Genomic DNA, 19,012 nt, shown 5'->3' on the forward strand with positions numbered 1-19,012 from the left:
TCATTCTACCTGTTAGATATTGCAGTTAAATTTCCTTCGAGTTACGCCGTGATGTCTTGCAAAGGAAAGACACATTACCTAATGTAGTACTAGATACATTCTGTCTGAATTGATAATAATAAAAAAATTTAAAAAATGAAATCTTCGTCTTCGATTACGAGTCCACTTGAGCTGAACTGCCCGATGATTAAACATTTACAGAGTGGACAGTATGTAAGAAAACATAAGCACCGAGGCTCAGAATTTGGGCAGAGAGGAATGGTAAATTATGGGGTTCATTACAAATGGATGAATGGTATAATTGAATTAAAACAGCTTTGACTGAGAATTGAAACCGCACCATGGTCTCAACTCAGTATTAGCTGACTTTTTACTTTATTAACGGCATTTGCCACCATACCTTGCTAGAATGCTATGACATTTAATCCTTTCTCAAGATAAAAAGTAAAAATGAAATGAAATAGCTTCAACCGGTAAACAAAGCAATGTATTTTCCCTTACACTTTCTCCCCCGTTTTTCTACATGTATAAGTATATCTTCGCAAGTGTTCTTTCAAATATTTTTTCCAAATTCATTTTAAACATTTGTTTGGGTTCTGTTGAATTCACTATAATGAATAGTAAACCCTGGTAGGTGACGTGAAGTTTCGCTTTGGAAAAATGTTTTTCCTAAGATGTGAGCAGTACAGACTTAAGATGTGCTTATTTCCATGACAACACAACATGGTGGACATTCTGTAAGTTTTCGCTGCTCATGTTTTCATTGTTTGTTATTGATTTGGCCAAGATATATATTTTGATTTGGTTTTTTTTTTTCATTATTTATTTCCTGTCTATCATCAAAACAGTTTCGTGTGACATCAAAGCCTAATTAAAACTGCCCGTACTACCATACACTGTTGTTAGCCTCTTCACCAGCCCGTTTTACATTCATCGAAAACAATTGTTTGTCATCGTAAATGTTCTTTACAAGCAAACATAACGATATTTATATGTTTACCAACACGCACATATATCTACACATATGCACACAACCACAGACATACATACACACTTACAAAGATAAGTATTTGATATTGTTGATCGACTGTGAAAATTAGGACATCGAATGAATGAATGAATGAATGAATGAATAACAATATCAGTACTATATATTAAAAAAAAGGCATTGTTTAATGTAATTTAATCAATAACGTACATTTTGAATTCGATTCCTTCCTCATTTGGGTGTATATGTTTGACTTCTGACTTGGATATTAGTTCCTAATTTCGCAGTGCAAATACAAGCTATTGATCATTTGATCTAACAGTATATTCGTTAAAAATATTATCGATGCTGTAAAATAAATAAATGAAGTTAAAAATAATAAATAAGTAAATAACGTATTTTTTAAAGTTGAATAATGGGTGAAATGAATATGGAATATTGTTTATCTCACTTAACGGTGTTCAGCATTTGCTACCTCACTGCTCTGAGTTCAAATCCTATCGATGTCGATTTTTAATTTACTCGTTCAGTCTTTATAAAGAAGAATAATTATTATCACTAATAATTTGGGATGGCCTGCTTTGGAAGTTTTCTTCTGCGCTGTGAATATAAGTTCTTGAGGTAGAATGATTACAATCGGGTTACACAAACCAGTGCAATTCAAATGCAATTCAAATGCAATTCAAATGCACAAAACATGAACTTGTGTGTGTTTGTGTGTGTGTGTGTATGTGTGTGTGTGTGTATGCATGCGTTTCCCTATTTCAGTCAGTAGTATAGACCGTTTTAACATTCTGTCGACATTTTGGTGGTATTTTGCTACTGTATGTCATTGTTGCTTGTATGAATCTGTCGTGAATCAGTACCATCTTAAAGCAGTTGTCCGGGAGTCCTACGGGTCCAGGGGCTCAATGCTGATCTATTCATGTTACTGTGTATGTAGGATCTTTTCAGTTTGAACGGCAGTTTTTTCTAGCGGTGTCATGAAATTGTCACCCATAATTATGACCCTAGTATCGATCTATTGCATTTCAATCTGTTTTAGGGTTAGGGTTAGGGTATCTTTTTTTCTTCACACGCAGACTGTTTTTTACCTCAATACACGTCATTGATTGGTTGAAATTGCAGAAATTGAAGAAAAAAAACAACAAATATCTTACAAACTATAGAATTTTCTCAATGAAGCCAAGAGAAAAGGATGTTTTATAAACACATTCTACCAGTATACGAAGTTTAAAATTTTTTAGCTACCTAGAAATTATGTTAAAAACTGCCGTTCAAACCGAAAAGATCCTGTATGTACGTGTGTGGGGGGAGGGGTAGTGCATGGCTTTGCCAGGCCTATAAGTCTGTTAAAATGACCCTTCTCTGATTAATGCATATCTACAGATACATGTATTTTCTAGACAGTGTAGACTTTAATAATTGCTTTCTTTTAGCAAAAGTTGTGGAGGCGCGTGGCTTAGTGGTTAGGGTGTCAACACCATGATCGCATGATTGTGGTTTCGATTCCTGGACCAGGCGACATGTTGTGTTCTTGAGCAAAACACTTCATTTTACGTTGCTCCAGTCCACTCAGCTGGCAAAGATGAGTAATGCTGTTCCCATCCAGCTGGGGAACACATACACCATAAAAACTGGGAAACTGGGCCCATGAGCCTGGCTAGGCTTTAAACAGGTGCATTTATTTTTTTTTTAGCAAAAAGTTAAGCTTTTCTTTATTATTGTATAGGTGTAATTAATAAACCATTAATATGTTATATATGAACTTTGAAAAGATGAAAGGAAAAGTTTATTGTGGAAGAATTCAAACAAAGAATCAGAAGAAACAATTAGTTTATTTATAATGGTGGTAGTTTAATAATAAAAGAGAAATTAGAGTTATTTAATTGACCCAGAGATTTAACCTGCTATCATTTATCCATTAAACTGAAAGTTTTGGCTGTTAACAAATCACTGTTTTGGGGATTTTTTTTACTTTTTGCGTACATTTATTTACCAATGAACCCTATCTATTGTAAGTCAGTTATGGGCAAACTGCAGCCCACAGAATTTTCTGAATGGCACACCTAACAAAAAATTGCCTTGAATTTATTAATACTGCCTGCCTGATATAAGCTTTGTCTCATATAATCCACTTTTTAGAAATGGTTGCCCATTCTTGCTATGGGTGGTCATTTGATTTGCAAGAAATAACAAGAAATTTTCTATCAAATTACACCCATTTTACTTTTTCTTCGTGTGTATATGTGACTTGCTGAGTCTAAAGGATGGTGGTAATACCCATATGACCTCTGAGCTTGATGTTCTTGGTGTTCTAAATAGCATTCTGTGTATCTTACTTGAAGTGACTGTACTGTAGAAAGTCACAAAACCAAAATTGCAATATTCATCTTGAAAAAGTTTCTCATATAGATGTATCATGCTAAAAGGCACAGAAATATATCAGTGGCAGACAAAAGCATCCAACAGTGGTGATGGAATTGCTAAATCTAGATTTCTGTTACTTTGTGCATCATCAGAAGCAAGTATCCACTAGCAACTGCATGCTTAGACAAATTTCATGTTTACTGATATAGAAAACAGTGATTAACAGACTGCTGGTGTCACAAATAGCTGACAGGCTGGGTAAAAATTCATTATTAGCATCAAAAGCAATATTGGTTCAGAATAGTATTCTATATATCTTACTTAATGCAGATATACTGCAGAGATCCACAAAACTGTGGTATTCATTCTGTTACAGGTCAACACCTGCTAGAAAGTCATGAACAAGGAGAGATTCCAGAGAGCCAACAGTCTGAAGGAGAAAGATTAGGCATAATGGTTAGTACAAGGATCGGAGAGAAGAACACAACAAGGGTGATAAGATGTGGAGAAATGAGTAGGCTTGAGATGCTTGACTGGAGGAGGTGTTAGGCCAGCCAGCTCCAAGGAACAGAGGTTATTATAACAGCAATAAAGAAGATTGAGAGGAGGATACAGCTTGCCTGTGGGTCAGCAGCTGGAGTGCCTGTTATTGTTTCAATGACAACCAGTCAAGTGGCCCTTCTTTGGATAACATAGACTACAGCATACATAAAGACTGGGTGGTTATGGATGAAATGCTCTTGATCATAGATTAACTCAATCATGGCTGACCTGGGGTTAAGTATCTTTATGCAGTGAGATATTTCTAATTCTGTTTATTCAAAGTAAAGAACAAAAAAATTCTCAGGATTTATAATTTAAAATATAATTTTATTGACACTAGGGAGTTTATCAAGGTAAATGTAATTACAGCACTAGATTGACCAACTATAATTTTCTTCATTAGTTTGTATAAGTTTGCCCAACACTTATAAAATAAGTACCCATTTTTTGGTTCATTTTGTTTATTTGTATGCCTTAAAAGGAGGTGTACACCTCTTTTTATCACATTTATAATTATCTTAAGGTCATTCTTTCAAAAAACAGTCGCTAATCCTTAAATTACTCTGTTTATTTTTCTAGATTAGCATTCATTTTTGAATTCTATACTATTTTTTCCAGAAATCATCAATTAAATTATAGTCAAACTACTTTGAATGAAATGGCTCCTGATTCCTTGCAGGAATTGACTGGAGCAAATGAAAATAAGGCTTTAACTGCTTGGAAAAGGTTAAAAAGTTCTTTAAGAGTGGCAACGAAAACTTTTGGCTCACGTGGACAAGAACATAGTACCTTAATACATGGTATAAATTTCAAACTGAGGATATCTCACCCTTATATCATAACCAGTGCACAGTATCTGCCAACGAGAAATGTAAGTGTTATATATATATACTAGCAGTATAACCCAGCTTTGCCTGGGATTAAGTTAGGATTATTAAGCTAATCAAGTTCTTTATTTCAAACCAAACTAAGTAACATCAACGTCATTTCTGGGCGAAATCCGTTGAAATTGGTTTATATATATCTATATATATATGGCGTTAGGAAGGGCATCTAGCCGTAGAAACACTGCCAGATCAGACTGGGCCTGATGCAGCCTTCTGGCTTCACAGACCCCAGTTGAACCGTTCAACCCATGCTAGCATGGAAAGCGGACGCTAAATGATGATGATGATATATATATATGTGTGTGTGTGTATATATATATGGGCAACACACACATACGTACGTACACCTATTGCATACATGTTTTTTGTATGCATACATGTTTGTATGTGTGCATGTGTGTGTATTGCCCGTATAGCAACAAAACACTTTTTTCCTCGATAGAAAAAAAACAACAAAAGTCTTAACAAAAACTTACTCGGTGCAAGAAGGGGACTTAACTCCTGTTTGCAAACAATGGTGATTTCTCTGACTTGAAAATTGTTAAAAGTTTTGTTTGAAAATTTATTTTTACTGCTATTCACTGGTGCCTCTGGTAAAAATAAGTTGATGAAAATACAGCTAGCATCATGACGAATGTCCTCCTAAAATTAGAGCGACTTGCGTGCTAATTTGTGGACGTGCATAAATTACATTCACGTACAGACACACACACACACATCCTGCCTTTTATATATACATATATATATATTGAGTGTCCATTTTCCATGCTGGCACAGATTGGATAGCTTGACAGGAACTGGCAAGGCCAGGAGCTACACCAGGCCCCATTGTCTGTTTTGATATGGCTTCTACAGGTGGATGCCCTTCCTAATGCCAACCACTCCACAGAGTGGACTGGGTGCTTTTTATGTGGCACCATCACCATTGCTTTTGATATGACACCAGCACCCACACCAATGCATTTTATGTGGCAATATGTATGTATGTACATATGTATGTGTGTATATATATACACACAAACACACACACACACATACATATATATATATACATACATATAAATAATATATATATATATATATATATACATACATATAAATATATATATATATATATATATATATATATACATACATATAAATATATATATATAATATATATATATATATATATATATATTATATACATACATATAAATATATATATATAATATATATATTATAATATATATATAATATATATACATATAAATATATATATATATATATATAATATATATATAATACATATAAATATATTATATATATATATAATAATATATATACATACATATAAATATATATAATATATATATATATATATATATATTATATATATATATATATACATACATATAATATATATATATATATATATATATATACATACATATAAATATACATATAAATATATTATATATATATATATATATATATATATATATATATACATATAAATATATAATATATACATACATATAAATATATATACATACATACATATAAATATACATATAAATATATATATATATACATAATATAAATATATATATATATATATATATACATACATATAAATATATAATATAAATATATATATATATACATACATATAAATATATATACATACATATAAATATATAAGCAGATAAGAAAAAATTTGCCAATGTTCTGCGCCGTGAGGATGAATGACTTGAGGTATTTCATGTTGCAAGACAGCGTGTGAGAGAATCGTGACGTGGTAGGAGAGAAATGTTTTCGCAAGGATGACGGTTCACTTGCGCTAAATGAGGATGCAAAGAGAGAGGTTTGGAGACGCCACTATGAAAGGTTGCTGAATGAGGAAAATGAATGGGAAAAAGAGAGTCTGCCAAATGTCGATCCAACAGAGAGACCAGCAATCCGAGTTGACAGTTCCTTAGTAGTTAAGGCAATTACAAGCATGAAAACAGGGAAAGCCCCAGGCCCATCAGGAATTACTGCAGAGATGCTCAAAATATCTGGTAATGTTGGCTATAGCCTAGTCACCCGTATAGTTAACCAGGTGATATACGAAGGAGTCATACCCAATAACTGGTGTAGCAGCATAATAGTCAACTGCTACAAAGGTAAAGGAGACGCTCTAGATACAAATAACTACAGGGGTATCAAGCTGCTGGATCAAGTAATGAAGGTCACGGAGAGGATAATAGCCCAACTAATTAGGGAGAGAGTTAGCTTAGATGAGATGCAGTTTAGGTTCGTGCCAGGGAAAAGTACTACTGATGCTATATTCCTGGTAAGACAGCTGCAGGAGAAATACCTAGCCAAAGATAAGCCCCTGTACCTGGCTTTTGTTGATATGGAGAAAGCCTTCGACAGGGTCCCCCGATCCCTTATCTGGTGGTCAATGAGGAAACTAGGGATAGATGAATGGTTAGTGAGAGCTGTGCGAGCCATGTACAGAGACGCTGCTAGTAAGTACAGTGAAGAATTCCGGGTAGAGGTTGGGGTCCACCAAGGTTCAGTCCTCAGTCCCCTCCTATTTATCATAGTCCTCCAGGCAATAACAGAGGAATTCAAGACAGGATGCCTCTGGGAGCTCCTCTATGCTGATGACCTTGCTTAATTGCTGAGTCACTATCAGAACTGGAGAAGTTTCAGGTGTGGAAGCAAGGTTTAGAATCAAAGGGCCTTAGAATCAACCTGGCCAAAACCAAAGTCCTAATAAGTAGGAAGGTAGACCAATCACAACGCCTTCAGGTAGATGGCCCTGCTTGATCTGTAAAAAGGCGTAGGTAGAAACTCTATAAGGTGCACCAAGTGTAAGCTATGGACACATAAGAGGGGTAGCAATGTCAAAGGAAGGCTAACTAGGAAAATAGTTTTTATCTGTGGCAGATGCTCAGGAGCAATAAACACTGAAAATGTGCAGAGACCAACTTCTACCACGTCCAGGGAAAAAACTAGAAGTAGTTGATAGCTTCCGCTACCTAGGTGACCAAGTCAGTAGCGGGTGTGGGTGTGCTGAAAGTGAACTGCTAGAGTAAGAATAGCCTGGGCAAAGTTTAGAGAGCTCCTACCCCGCTGGTGAAAAAAGGCCTCTCGCTCAGAGTAAAAGGCAGACTGTATGATGCATGTGTACGTACAGCCATGCTACATGGTAGTGAAACATGGGCTGTGACTGCTGAGAATATGCGTAAGCTCGCAAGAAATGAAGCCAGTATGCTCCGATGGATGTGTAATGTCAGTGTTCATAATCGACAGAGTGTAAGTACCTTGAGAGAAAAGTTGGACCTAAGAAGCATCAGTTGTGGTGTGCAAGAGAGTCGTTTGCACTGGTATGGTCATGTGACGAGAATGGCTGAAGATAGTTGTGTGCAAAAGTGCCACACCCTAGCAGTTGAGGAAACCTGTGGAAGAGGTAGACCCAGGAAAACCTGGGACGAGGTGGTGAAGCACGACCTTCGAACTTTAGGTCTCACCAAGGAAATGACTAGAGACCGAGACCTATGGAAGTATGCTGTGCGTGAGAAGACCCGGCAAGACTAGTGAGAACATAACCTGTGGCCTACATACCTTTCCTTCTTGGGACACAAAACTCCACTTGTGAAGACCCATTGAGGCAAGTGAAAATCAAAATCCAAATCAAAATCAAACCAAATCTGATATCAGAAAGCAGAACCAAAATCGAAGTCGATCAACATCAATGGAAATTGCAGCTGTGGTACCAGTGCCGGTGACAAGTAAGCGAACCATCTGATCGTAGCCATTGCCAGCGCCGCCCCGACTGGCCTCCATGCCGGTGGCACGTAGCACCATCCGTTCGTGGCTGTTGCCAGCCTCGCCTGGCCCCCGTGCCAGTGGCACGTAAAATCACCATCCGTTCGTGGCCGTTGCTAGCCTCGTTTTTGCCCCCGTGCCGGTGGCACGTAAAAAGCACCATCCGATCGTGGCTGTTACCAGCCTAGCCTGGCCCCTGTGCCGGTGGCACATAAAAAGCACCATCCATCCATGGCCATTTGCCAGCTCCGTCTGGCACCTGTGCGGGTGGCACGTAAAAAGCACACACTACACTCACGGAGTGGTGGCGTTAGGAAGGTCAGCCAGCCGTAGAAACATTGCCAGATCAGACTTGGCCTGGTGCAGCCTTCTGGCTTCACAGACCCCAGTTGAACTGTCCAACCCATGCTAGCATGGAAAGCGGACGCTAAATGATGATGATGATGATGATGATGATGATATATATATATATATATATATATATATATATATATACATATATATAGAAAAATACAAAATAGGGCAACAAAACATCCAGATAGATGATATAAAGAAAACGAGGATGGGTCATTCGAAGTTCTTTCCTCAGTTGAGTACCAGATTATCTTTGCAATCTGGCCAGCCCCAAGGAAAAACTAAGCTCAGAGCATTAGACTCCTTGGAAGAAAGCAGTGAATGTATACAAAAGCAAAGACGGCAAAAAACGAACAATGTTACACAAATATAATAAAAATAATAACAGGACATAACAACAGGTGTCTTTTGACTTAATTAAATTAAGCTGGTGTGTGTGGAAATGAAGCCTTATGGCAGGGATACAAGATTTCACAGGCACAGGGAGGAATATGCATGGACAATAGCCAGACCAAGAAAGAAAAATCAGGCTTGGCCGAATGCAGGTCACGTGGGAAGAGAAGAGAGAGAGATAGCGGCAGAGAGACAGAAGAACTAAGGAGGGGCAAAAAAAAATGACAGGGATGCAGTAAAGTGAAAAGTGGAGGGAAAGTGAGCAAGAAGAGAAGGCAAAGAAATTTGAGAGAGAGGGAACAAAAGAACGAAGTGTGGAATGAAATAATAAGCGTCAAAGAGCTGATAGACAGAAATAGAGTTGTACAAGATTTAGAAAAATGTATACTTACATATAAGAGACCAAAGTGTACGTACGCCGTTATATATATCATCATCATCATTATCATTGTTTAACGTCTGCTTCTCACACTAGCATGGGTTGAACGATTTAACTGGGGTCTGGCGAGCCAGATGGCTGCACCAGACTCCAATCCGATCTGGCAGAGTTTCTACAGCTGGATGCCCTTCCTAACGCCAACCACTCTGAGAGTGTAGTGGGTGCTTTTACGTGCCACCAGCACGAGGTCCAGTCAGGCGGTACTGGCAACGGCCATGCTCAAATGGTGCTTTTTATGTGCCACCTGCACAGGAGCCAGTCCAGCGGCACTGGCAACAACCTCGCTCGAATGTCTTTTCATGTGCCACCAGCACATCCTATCTTAAATTCCTCTGTTATTGCCTGGGGGACTATGATAAATGGGAGGGAGCTGAGGACTGAACCTTGGTGGACCCCTACCTCTACCCGGAATTCTTCACTGTACTCATTGCCAACCCTCACCTTACTGACAGCATCCTTGTACATGGCTTACACAGCTCTCACTAACCATTCATCTATCCCTAGTTTCCTCATTGACCACCAGATAAGGGATCAGGGGACCCTGTCAAAGGCTTTCTCCATATCTTTGGCTAGGTATTTCTCCTGCAGCTGTCTTACCAGAAACATAGCATTAGTGGTGCTTTTCCCTGGCATGAACCCAAACTGCATTTCATCTAAACTGACTCTTTCCCTAATTAGTTGAGCTATGACCCTCTCTGTGACCTTCATTACCTGATCCAACAACTTGATACCTCTGTAATTATTTGGATCTAAAGCATCACCTTTATCTTTGTAGCAGTTGACTATGGTACTGCTACAACAGTCAATGGGTATGACTCCTTCATGTATCACCTGGTTAACTCTACAGGTGACTAGGCTATAGCCGACACCGCCAGATATTTTATGCATCTCTGCGGTGATTCGTGATGGGCCGGGGAGCTTTCCCTGTCTTCATACTCTTTATTGCTTTATCTACCAAGATACTGTCAATTCAGATAGCTGGCCCCTCCGTTGGGTCAACATTCGGCAGACTCTCTCTCTCCCATTCACTCTCTTTATTCAGCAACCTTTCATAGTGGCGTCTCTAAACCTCTCTCTTTGCAGCCTCGTTTAGTGCAAGTGAACCATCATCCATGCAGACACATTTCTCTCCTACGACATCATGATTCTCTCTCACACACTGTCTTACAAAATGAAATACCTCAAGATTTGGTCTTCATGGCACAAAACATTGGCAAATTTTTTCTTATCTGCTTCCCCACTGGCTAAATAAACCTGTCTTCTAGCTTCCCTTTTGGCAACTTGATACAATTCTTCTGCTACCACCATTCTTCCAGTCCTTCCAAGCCTGTTTCTTTTCTCTAATAGCCCTGTCAACAACATTGTTCCACCACTACGTTACCTTGGGCCAAGAGGGGACTTTGCACCATCCATGAAAATTGTTCAAACTGAAGTCCTTCTTGAGCAACACATTTTTCCATTCTAGTTAATACAGAATTACAGATAGTATTTATGAAATTTTGATTTACTGTTGGGTGACTTTTGGTCAACCCTTTACATTTTTATTTAGTTAATTGAATAATGAGTACTATGGCTATGATGTTAAACATACTGTACTATTGACTATATTGTTATATAACTTATCTTTTATCTTTTTCAGTCATTAGACTGCAGCCATGCAGGGGCAATGCCTTGAATTTTTAATCGAATGGATCGACCCCAGTACTTATTTTTTAAGCTTTGTACTTATTCTGTTGGTCTCTTTTGCTGAACTGCTAAGTTACAGGGACGTAAACACACCCACACCAGTTGTCAAGTGGTGATGGGGACCCAAACACAGACACACATACTCATATATATATATATATATATATATATATATGTTTTGTGACAGGCTTCTTTCAGTTTCTGTCTACCAAATCCACTCATAAGGCTTTGGTCAGCCTAAGGCTATAGTAGAAGACACTTGTCTTCTGCTATAGAAGACAAGTCTATAGTATAGTATATGTAGTGGGACTGAACCTGGAACCATGTAGTTGGGAAGCGAGCTTCTTACTGTACACCTACCAGTTAGAGACTCGTCTCTTTCAACTTCATTCTTTTTTGATCAGATTACCTGTGTCTCTGAACCCATTTAATTCCTATTTTGGAGTTCTTAATCACAAGTTTATGTTATCTCAACATAAGCTGAAGAAAATGAATCCATAGCTATCTGTATCTTCTGTTATTTTCTGGTAAGTTTGAAGTCTGTCTGGGTTGTGTTTTCACCTGATTGATAGGTGATTTGTTCAGTCAGTATTACAGATTGCTCATTCACTACAAGTGAAATGTCTGGAATGTGTGTCTGGGCTATAAACACCCACTTTGAGCTGAAAAGTAGGGGAATGCTATCCCTTTGCATATCCCATCCATTTCCATCATTGGCTGATATCTTGCTTCTCTTCAAGCTACTTGATATCATTGCCTTCTCCTCTCTTCCATTCTCTTAAGCTTTTATAACTATCTATCATATAATTTCATCACTATGGTGATTTGTTAGTATAAGAAAACTGATAACAATCCTTTCTACTATAGGCACAAGGCCTAAAATTTGTGGGGAGGGAGATGATACATGCTAGCAGTTTTCTATGAATATCATGGGTGTGTATGTGTGTGTGTGTATATATATATATATTGTTTGTTTGTACTCCACCTGCCTTTGTCTTTTGTTTATTTTCGTAAAGCTTCCCGTTATATATATATATATAACCAAATTAAGAGGGTGGCTTATCAGTGATTAGAACCTAATGTTCACCATATCAAAAGCCTTTGTCAGATCAACAAAAACCTGATACAGAGGAATCCACTGCTTAATACATTTCTCCTGAATCTGCCTTGCTGAGAAGATCATATCAATCGTCCCTCTGCCAAATCTAAAGCCACTTTGTAATTCAGGGACTACTGTTGGACAAATATCCTCCATCAACCTGTTCAACAATAATCTAGCAAGAACTTCATCCACAGACTCCGACAGAGTGATGCCGCGGTAGTGATCACAGATTACTTTATCCCCTTTGCCTTTAAACAAGGTCATGAAGGTACCATCTATCTAAACTTGTGATATAGGAGCTCCATCCCAGCACTCTGTGATGAGATGAAGTATTGTTTGCGTTATGTTCTTATTACCAACCTTTAAGAGTTCCACAGGAATTCCATCTGATCAAGGTATCTAACTGGTTGATGGCCATTTTAACCTCATTATTATTTGGTAATCAATCCATTTTGAAACATGAGCACCACTCTCTGAGTTTCAGTGATTATTATCTGGTGATAAGCCTAAGCCAGATGACCAGTAATCACATCAACTGCAGGTTTTATTTCAAGTTTCCCTCTTATAGAAAGATACTGTAACAACAGCTTGGGTCTTTCACTCCCAGTGGATTTTCTTTCCTGTTTAAAAAATAGAAAGTTAAAAGGTATGTAATTTAAAAATATAAATAAAATAAGTTTTGAATATAAATAATATATATATATACACATTTAAGAATGTATTTAAAAAATGATATATACATACTTACACATATTTGTTGGATGGCCATTGACTACTCATGAGTTTCTTTGCCCTTTGACGGGTCTTATTTTTCGTCCTGCAGGCTGTCCAACAATCACCCTCCTCACCAAGTAAGCCTGGTGGGATTGCTAGTTTAGCTGCCAACGACCCGACTATGCAACAGGTTGTACTGGATTACATGCTACCAGTAGCACTCGAGAGCAACCTGGCATATATATATATATATATATATATATATATATATATTTAAATTTCATTTGTTTCAGTCATTATACTGTGACCATGAAGAATTTTTACTCAAATGAAGCAACCCCAATACCTATTTATTTTAAAGCCTGGTATTTGTTCTGTCATACCCCTTTGCTGTACTGCTAAGTTAGTGGGGACATAAACACAACATCACCAGTTGTTAAGCATTAGTGGGGAACATCCTCACACACACACACACACGATGGGCTTCTTTACCAAATCCATTCATAAGGATTTGACTGACCCAAGGCTATAGTTGAAAACACATGCCCAAGATGCCACGCAGTGAGACCGAACCCAGAACCATAAGGGTGGGAAACAAACTTCTTACCACACAGCCACACATGTGTGTGTGTACATATATTATTATTATTATCATCATCATCAACTTACAATTTTTCATGCTGGCATGGCTTGCACTGGTTTTTTGTTGTTTTTTATATAATCAGATAGCCTTTATATTACTAATTCTTGTAGTCATCTCTTACAATATGCAGTGTGTATGTAATCAATTAAGATTGTTCCTCATTTTTCAATCTACAGAGAAAAAGCTAAATTTGCCTTGTTTATATATCTACTATATAGGCTACATATATTATTTCAGACCTTCATACTTTGGGGACTGAGATCCCCAATGACAAGCCCCTTGTGTCAAATAAAGTGTTAAATGCAGTATACAAATTAGCCGTTCAAGTTTTCTATAGCTGCCTTGCTTCCCAGCCATGTGCTTTTGGGTTCAGTCTCATTACACAGCACTTTGGGAATGAGTTTTCTACTTAGCCCTGGGCTGATCAAAGCTTTGTGAATTGAATTGGTAGGCAGAAACTGAAAGAAGCTCATCATGTGTGTGTATGCTTATATACCATTATCATCAACATTTGATGTCCATTTTCCATGCTGGTATGGTTTGGACGGCTTGACAGGAACTGGCAAGGCCAGGTGCCACACCAGGCTCTATCATCTGTTTTTGCTTGGTTTCTATGGTTGGATGCTCTTCCTGATACTAACCACTCCACAGAGCGTACTGGGTGCCTTTTACATAGTACCATCACCAGTACATTTTACATGGCACCAGCAATGTGCTTTTTATGTGGCCCCAGCATCCACACCAATGCTTTTTACATGGCGCCTCAGCTTTAGGATCTCAATTCTGTTGTGGTGGGCAGATCTTCTCAAGTATGGCAATGCACCACATATCTTGGTCCTCAGTCATCTCCTTTGTAAGGTTCAGCATTTTGGTGTGTGTTGGTGGGAGTCCCCTTGTTTTGACATCATATGATAGTTGTAAACAAGCTTCACTATCATACTTGTTATGCCATTCATTTCCAATTATCCATGAAAAACATATCTGGTCATGAGGAAATATTACCTTACTTGGAAACAGGTGAAGGTTGTTTCAACAATGCCATCTGACCCATGCAGACATAGAAAAAAATGAATGTTAAAATGATGATGATAATAGTGATCAGTTTTCCCAATGTCTATTGCAGTTCTTAGATATATGCAATATTCTTATTTTTTGCTGGCAGAATTGTTATCACAGTAGGCAAAATTTTGCCCATTTTTATGGTTTGTGTTCAAATGCTGCCAGGGTCAACTTTGCCTTTCAACCTTTCTAGGTCAATAAAATAAGTACCTGTAAAGTACTGGGGTTGATGTAATCGACTTGACTCCTCTCTTGAAATTTCTAGCCTTGTGTTAAAATTTAAAACCAATATTCTTATTTTTCATATATAGAAAATATCTGGAAAATACATTTATACATGTATGATTGTGTTTACACATAAATGGAGATATAAACACACACATACACATGTCCTTTTTCTGCTTACATATGGGACCCTCTACCTCATGACATCGTTTACTAGAAATAGTAACTAAATCTCTCCTACTCTCTTATTTAAAGGGGGATGCATTGGGTATTTAATCCTACATAACTCCTTAAAAGATGGTATGGTTATACCTGGAATGCTTTTAATGACAGATTGGCTTCATCAGAATCGAGCTAAGTTAAACAGCATCAGTAACAGCAATAAATTTCCACTTGTAATTTATTTGTAAAATTTATAAATCATAAATAAGCTAAACAATTCTTTAAAAATGATTTAAGTAATTTGGTTGAGGATTTTACCATTCTCAGTATTATATAGTTTATGAACATATACCACAGTTGGATAAGTTAGAATCAAAATACATAGACAAAGCACATATATAGCCAAGGGTGGGAGAGTCAACAAGTTCAGCTTGATCTCACCCCTGGTTATGTATATGTATATGATATATATATACATGTATATACAAACAAATTAAATGGCTCCTGGAGGATCCATTTTGATAATTGAGAACCCACTTCAGTCAAATCCTGGCTCCACCCATGCAGACCATGCAGAGTGCAAATTATGCATGTGCTGTCATTAATATGATCTCAAGGCAAGTACCACAGGCAAACATGAAGTCATTAACTTAATGGATTTCATTGTGGGTACATATAAAGCAGTGTGTGCACCAAAGTATCGACCAGGCAGTGTGGGTTCATATCTTGTTTGGTTCTCAAATATTTATTTATGCTTTCATATGAAAATTATATTTATGTACTTCATTTTATTTAAGGCATGGCTGTGTGATTAAGAAGCTCATCCTGCAAATACATAGTCTGTAGTTCAGTCCTACTGCACAGCACCTAGAGAAGTGTCTTCTACTATTGGCCTGGGCTAATCAATGCATTATAGTTGAATTTGGTAGACAGAAACTGTGTGGAAATTCATCACATCTGTGTGTTTGTGTATGTGTGTGTGTATTCCTCAGCAATCACTTGACAACAGGCATTGGTTCATGTACTTCCCAGTCTCAGTAGCTTCACAAAAGACACTAACAGAATAAGTACCAGATTTGGAAATAAATCCTGAGGTCAATTTGTTTGTGCTCCAGAATGGCTGTATTCCAATGACTGATACAAATAAAAGATAAAAGGTAACTTCATGGAAACATCTCTTGAGTGAATGCAATGGAGCATCTTTACAAGAAGAGTATAAATTTTCATGAAGGAAGAGCACTGCTGCTAATATAAGCATCTCAAGAATATCATTACAGATCTCTAATTGTAGAGAAAACCAGTGGAAGGAGTAGACCCAGGAAGACGTGGGATGAAGTGGTGTGAAAGGGTTTACAGATGCTGGGCCTCACTGAGGAAATAAGGGATTGGGACTTGTGGCAATTTGCTGTACTTGAGAAGATACATCAAGTTAAGTAAAATTGTGGCCATCCATACATACAAGCATGTCTATTGCAGGTGCTGGTATCACATACAATGCACTTCTATGTGTACCACACATAAAATGCACTCATGGCAATGGCACGTAAATGGACCCATGGAAGTGACATATAAAAAGTACCCAGCACCTGCTGTAAAGTGGTTGGCATTAGGAAGAGCATCCAGTCATAGAAACCATGCTAAAGCAGTCTTTTAGTGTCTGGACAGCTCTCTGCCTGGCCAGCTTTTGTCAAGCTGCCCAACCCATGCCAGCATGGAAAACAGACATTAAATGATGGTGATGATCAATATATGTTTCTGCACCAAAGTGGTTATCTTGAGTCCCATCTTTTCATCATTTTCAAATATAGCCTGGAAATACAGTGTCATTACATCACTGGAGTCTTAGAAATTAAGGATTTTTAAAAATGATATCTTTTAGTCAGGAGGGAAGACAGTGAAAATGGGGCATCAAAGATTAATGGGAGAAAGGCAAGGAGAGGTTCTACAAACTAGAGACTTGGCTGAATGCTTGCCACAGAACAGACTCTGCTAAAGACACCTAAAATGTTAGAGGGTGGTATTAAAGCAAGTGACAAATTAAGTCTACTACCAAGTTAGACTATGGCTAGATTTGAATAAAAAGTACAAAGGACTGTAACAAATAACCCAACGAATCGAGTTCAACATTCTTATGGTTTAGACTATCCATCACCTTCAGTTGGTACTTCTTTTTATCAACCCCCACCAAAAACAAAAAAAAAATGGAAGGCAAAGTTGATCCATGCATGTTTTGAACTTGCAACACAGGAAATCAAACCAAACTGTGAGGTATTCTATCTGATACTCTGATGACTAATGACTTTACCAATTAGCTGCTTGCTACCCTTTATAATCAACTATAACAAATATATCTCTCTTTATTTTTGCAGTTATACATGACTACTGGAGGAGGAAAAGTTGCTTTTTTCAGTGATGTTGGCAACAAGACTGGAGAGTTTCCATTCTTATTTGACAACATCAAACCTCTGTTTGATGCACAAAAGTTCATCGCTTGGCGGGATGGTAGCAAGAGGGTTCATGTATGTATTTTTTATATAATATAATATAATATTGGAGATGTACTTGCATAGCAAGTGATTTGATCTGAGATCATGTGCTGAAACGAAAATAATTGCAGCGTGGAAGGTGTTTGTAAGCCATTTAAGAAACACACAAAAGCCGTTCGATTCACTTCAACATTTAAGTTTAATTTGTCAAAATATTTTCGTCGCTTTAAGACTGCGACCTGTTCACTGACAAAAATCCGTGCTGAACAGGTCGCGGTCTTAAAGCGACGAAAATATTTTGACAAATTAAACTTAAATGTTGAAGCGAATCAAACGGCTTTTGTGTTTCTTAAATGGCTTACAAACACCTTCCACACTGCAATTGTTTATAATATAATATAATGTAATTTATATAGTTTCATACAGCAGCAGGCATGGCTCTGTGGTTGAGAAGGTTGCTTTCCTGCTATGTAGTTTTGGGGTTCAGACCCACTGTGTGGCACCTTGGACAAGTGTCCTTTACCCCATGCTGGCTAATACCTTGTGAGTAGATTTGGTTGATGGAAACTGAAAGAAGCCTGTTGTGTGTGTGTGTGTGTGTGTGTGTATTGTTGTTGTTATGTATCCTTTTTATTCTTTTATAAATGTGACTATGCTACAGCACCATCTTTGAGGATTTCAGTCAATCATCTCAACCCTGCTCCAATACTTATTTCTGTCTGCTACTTATTTCATTGATTTATATTTCATTGAGTCAATAACTTTACCTCCTTGATACAACATTGGTGTTTTCATATGGCAGCAGTTTCACCAATTATATTGGTCCTGCCCAGTGCTTCCTCTATTCTCTGCACATATACACACTTGGGTGGAATTCTACTTTATCTATCTATCTATCTGCTCAGTCGAAGTCAACTCTCGGTTACTCGATGGATCAGTGTCCTCCAGCCAGTTCTATCCTGGGTTGCTTCTTTCAGATTGGCTATGTCCATTCGTGTGTCACTCTTGATGGTGTCAAGCCAGCGGGTTCTTGGTCGGCCTCTTCCTCTCTTGCCACTGACCATTCCGAGCATGATGTCCTTCTCCAGGGAGAAAATCCATTTTATGCATGCCATATAACTCCTCTTTGCTTTTTTAATTTTTTTTGAATTTTCAGAATT

At 37.6% G+C, this 19,012-nt stretch overlaps 1 protein-coding gene across 1 annotated transcript in view; it reads left to right on the forward strand.

The window, feature by feature from the left end:
* Window positions 1-510: 510 nt before the first annotated feature.
* LOC118762501 overlaps window positions 511-19,012 on the forward strand; it is a 114,718-nt gene continuing 96,216 nt past the window's right edge. Inside the window, exons 1-3 of the mRNA XM_036501124.1 lie at window positions 511-737; window positions 4,520-4,772; window positions 17,736-17,885. Of these exons, the coding sequence (XP_036357017.1) occupies window positions 724-737; window positions 4,520-4,772; window positions 17,736-17,885 (417 nt within the window). The 5' untranslated portion in view covers window positions 511-723. The remainder of the gene's footprint in view (window positions 738-4,519; window positions 4,773-17,735; window positions 17,886-19,012) is intronic.

Source organism: Octopus sinensis, linkage group LG3 (assembly GCF_006345805.1).
Source record: "Octopus sinensis linkage group LG3, ASM634580v1, whole genome shotgun sequence".
Taxonomy (NCBI): domain Eukaryota; kingdom Metazoa; phylum Mollusca; class Cephalopoda; order Octopoda; family Octopodidae; genus Octopus; species Octopus sinensis.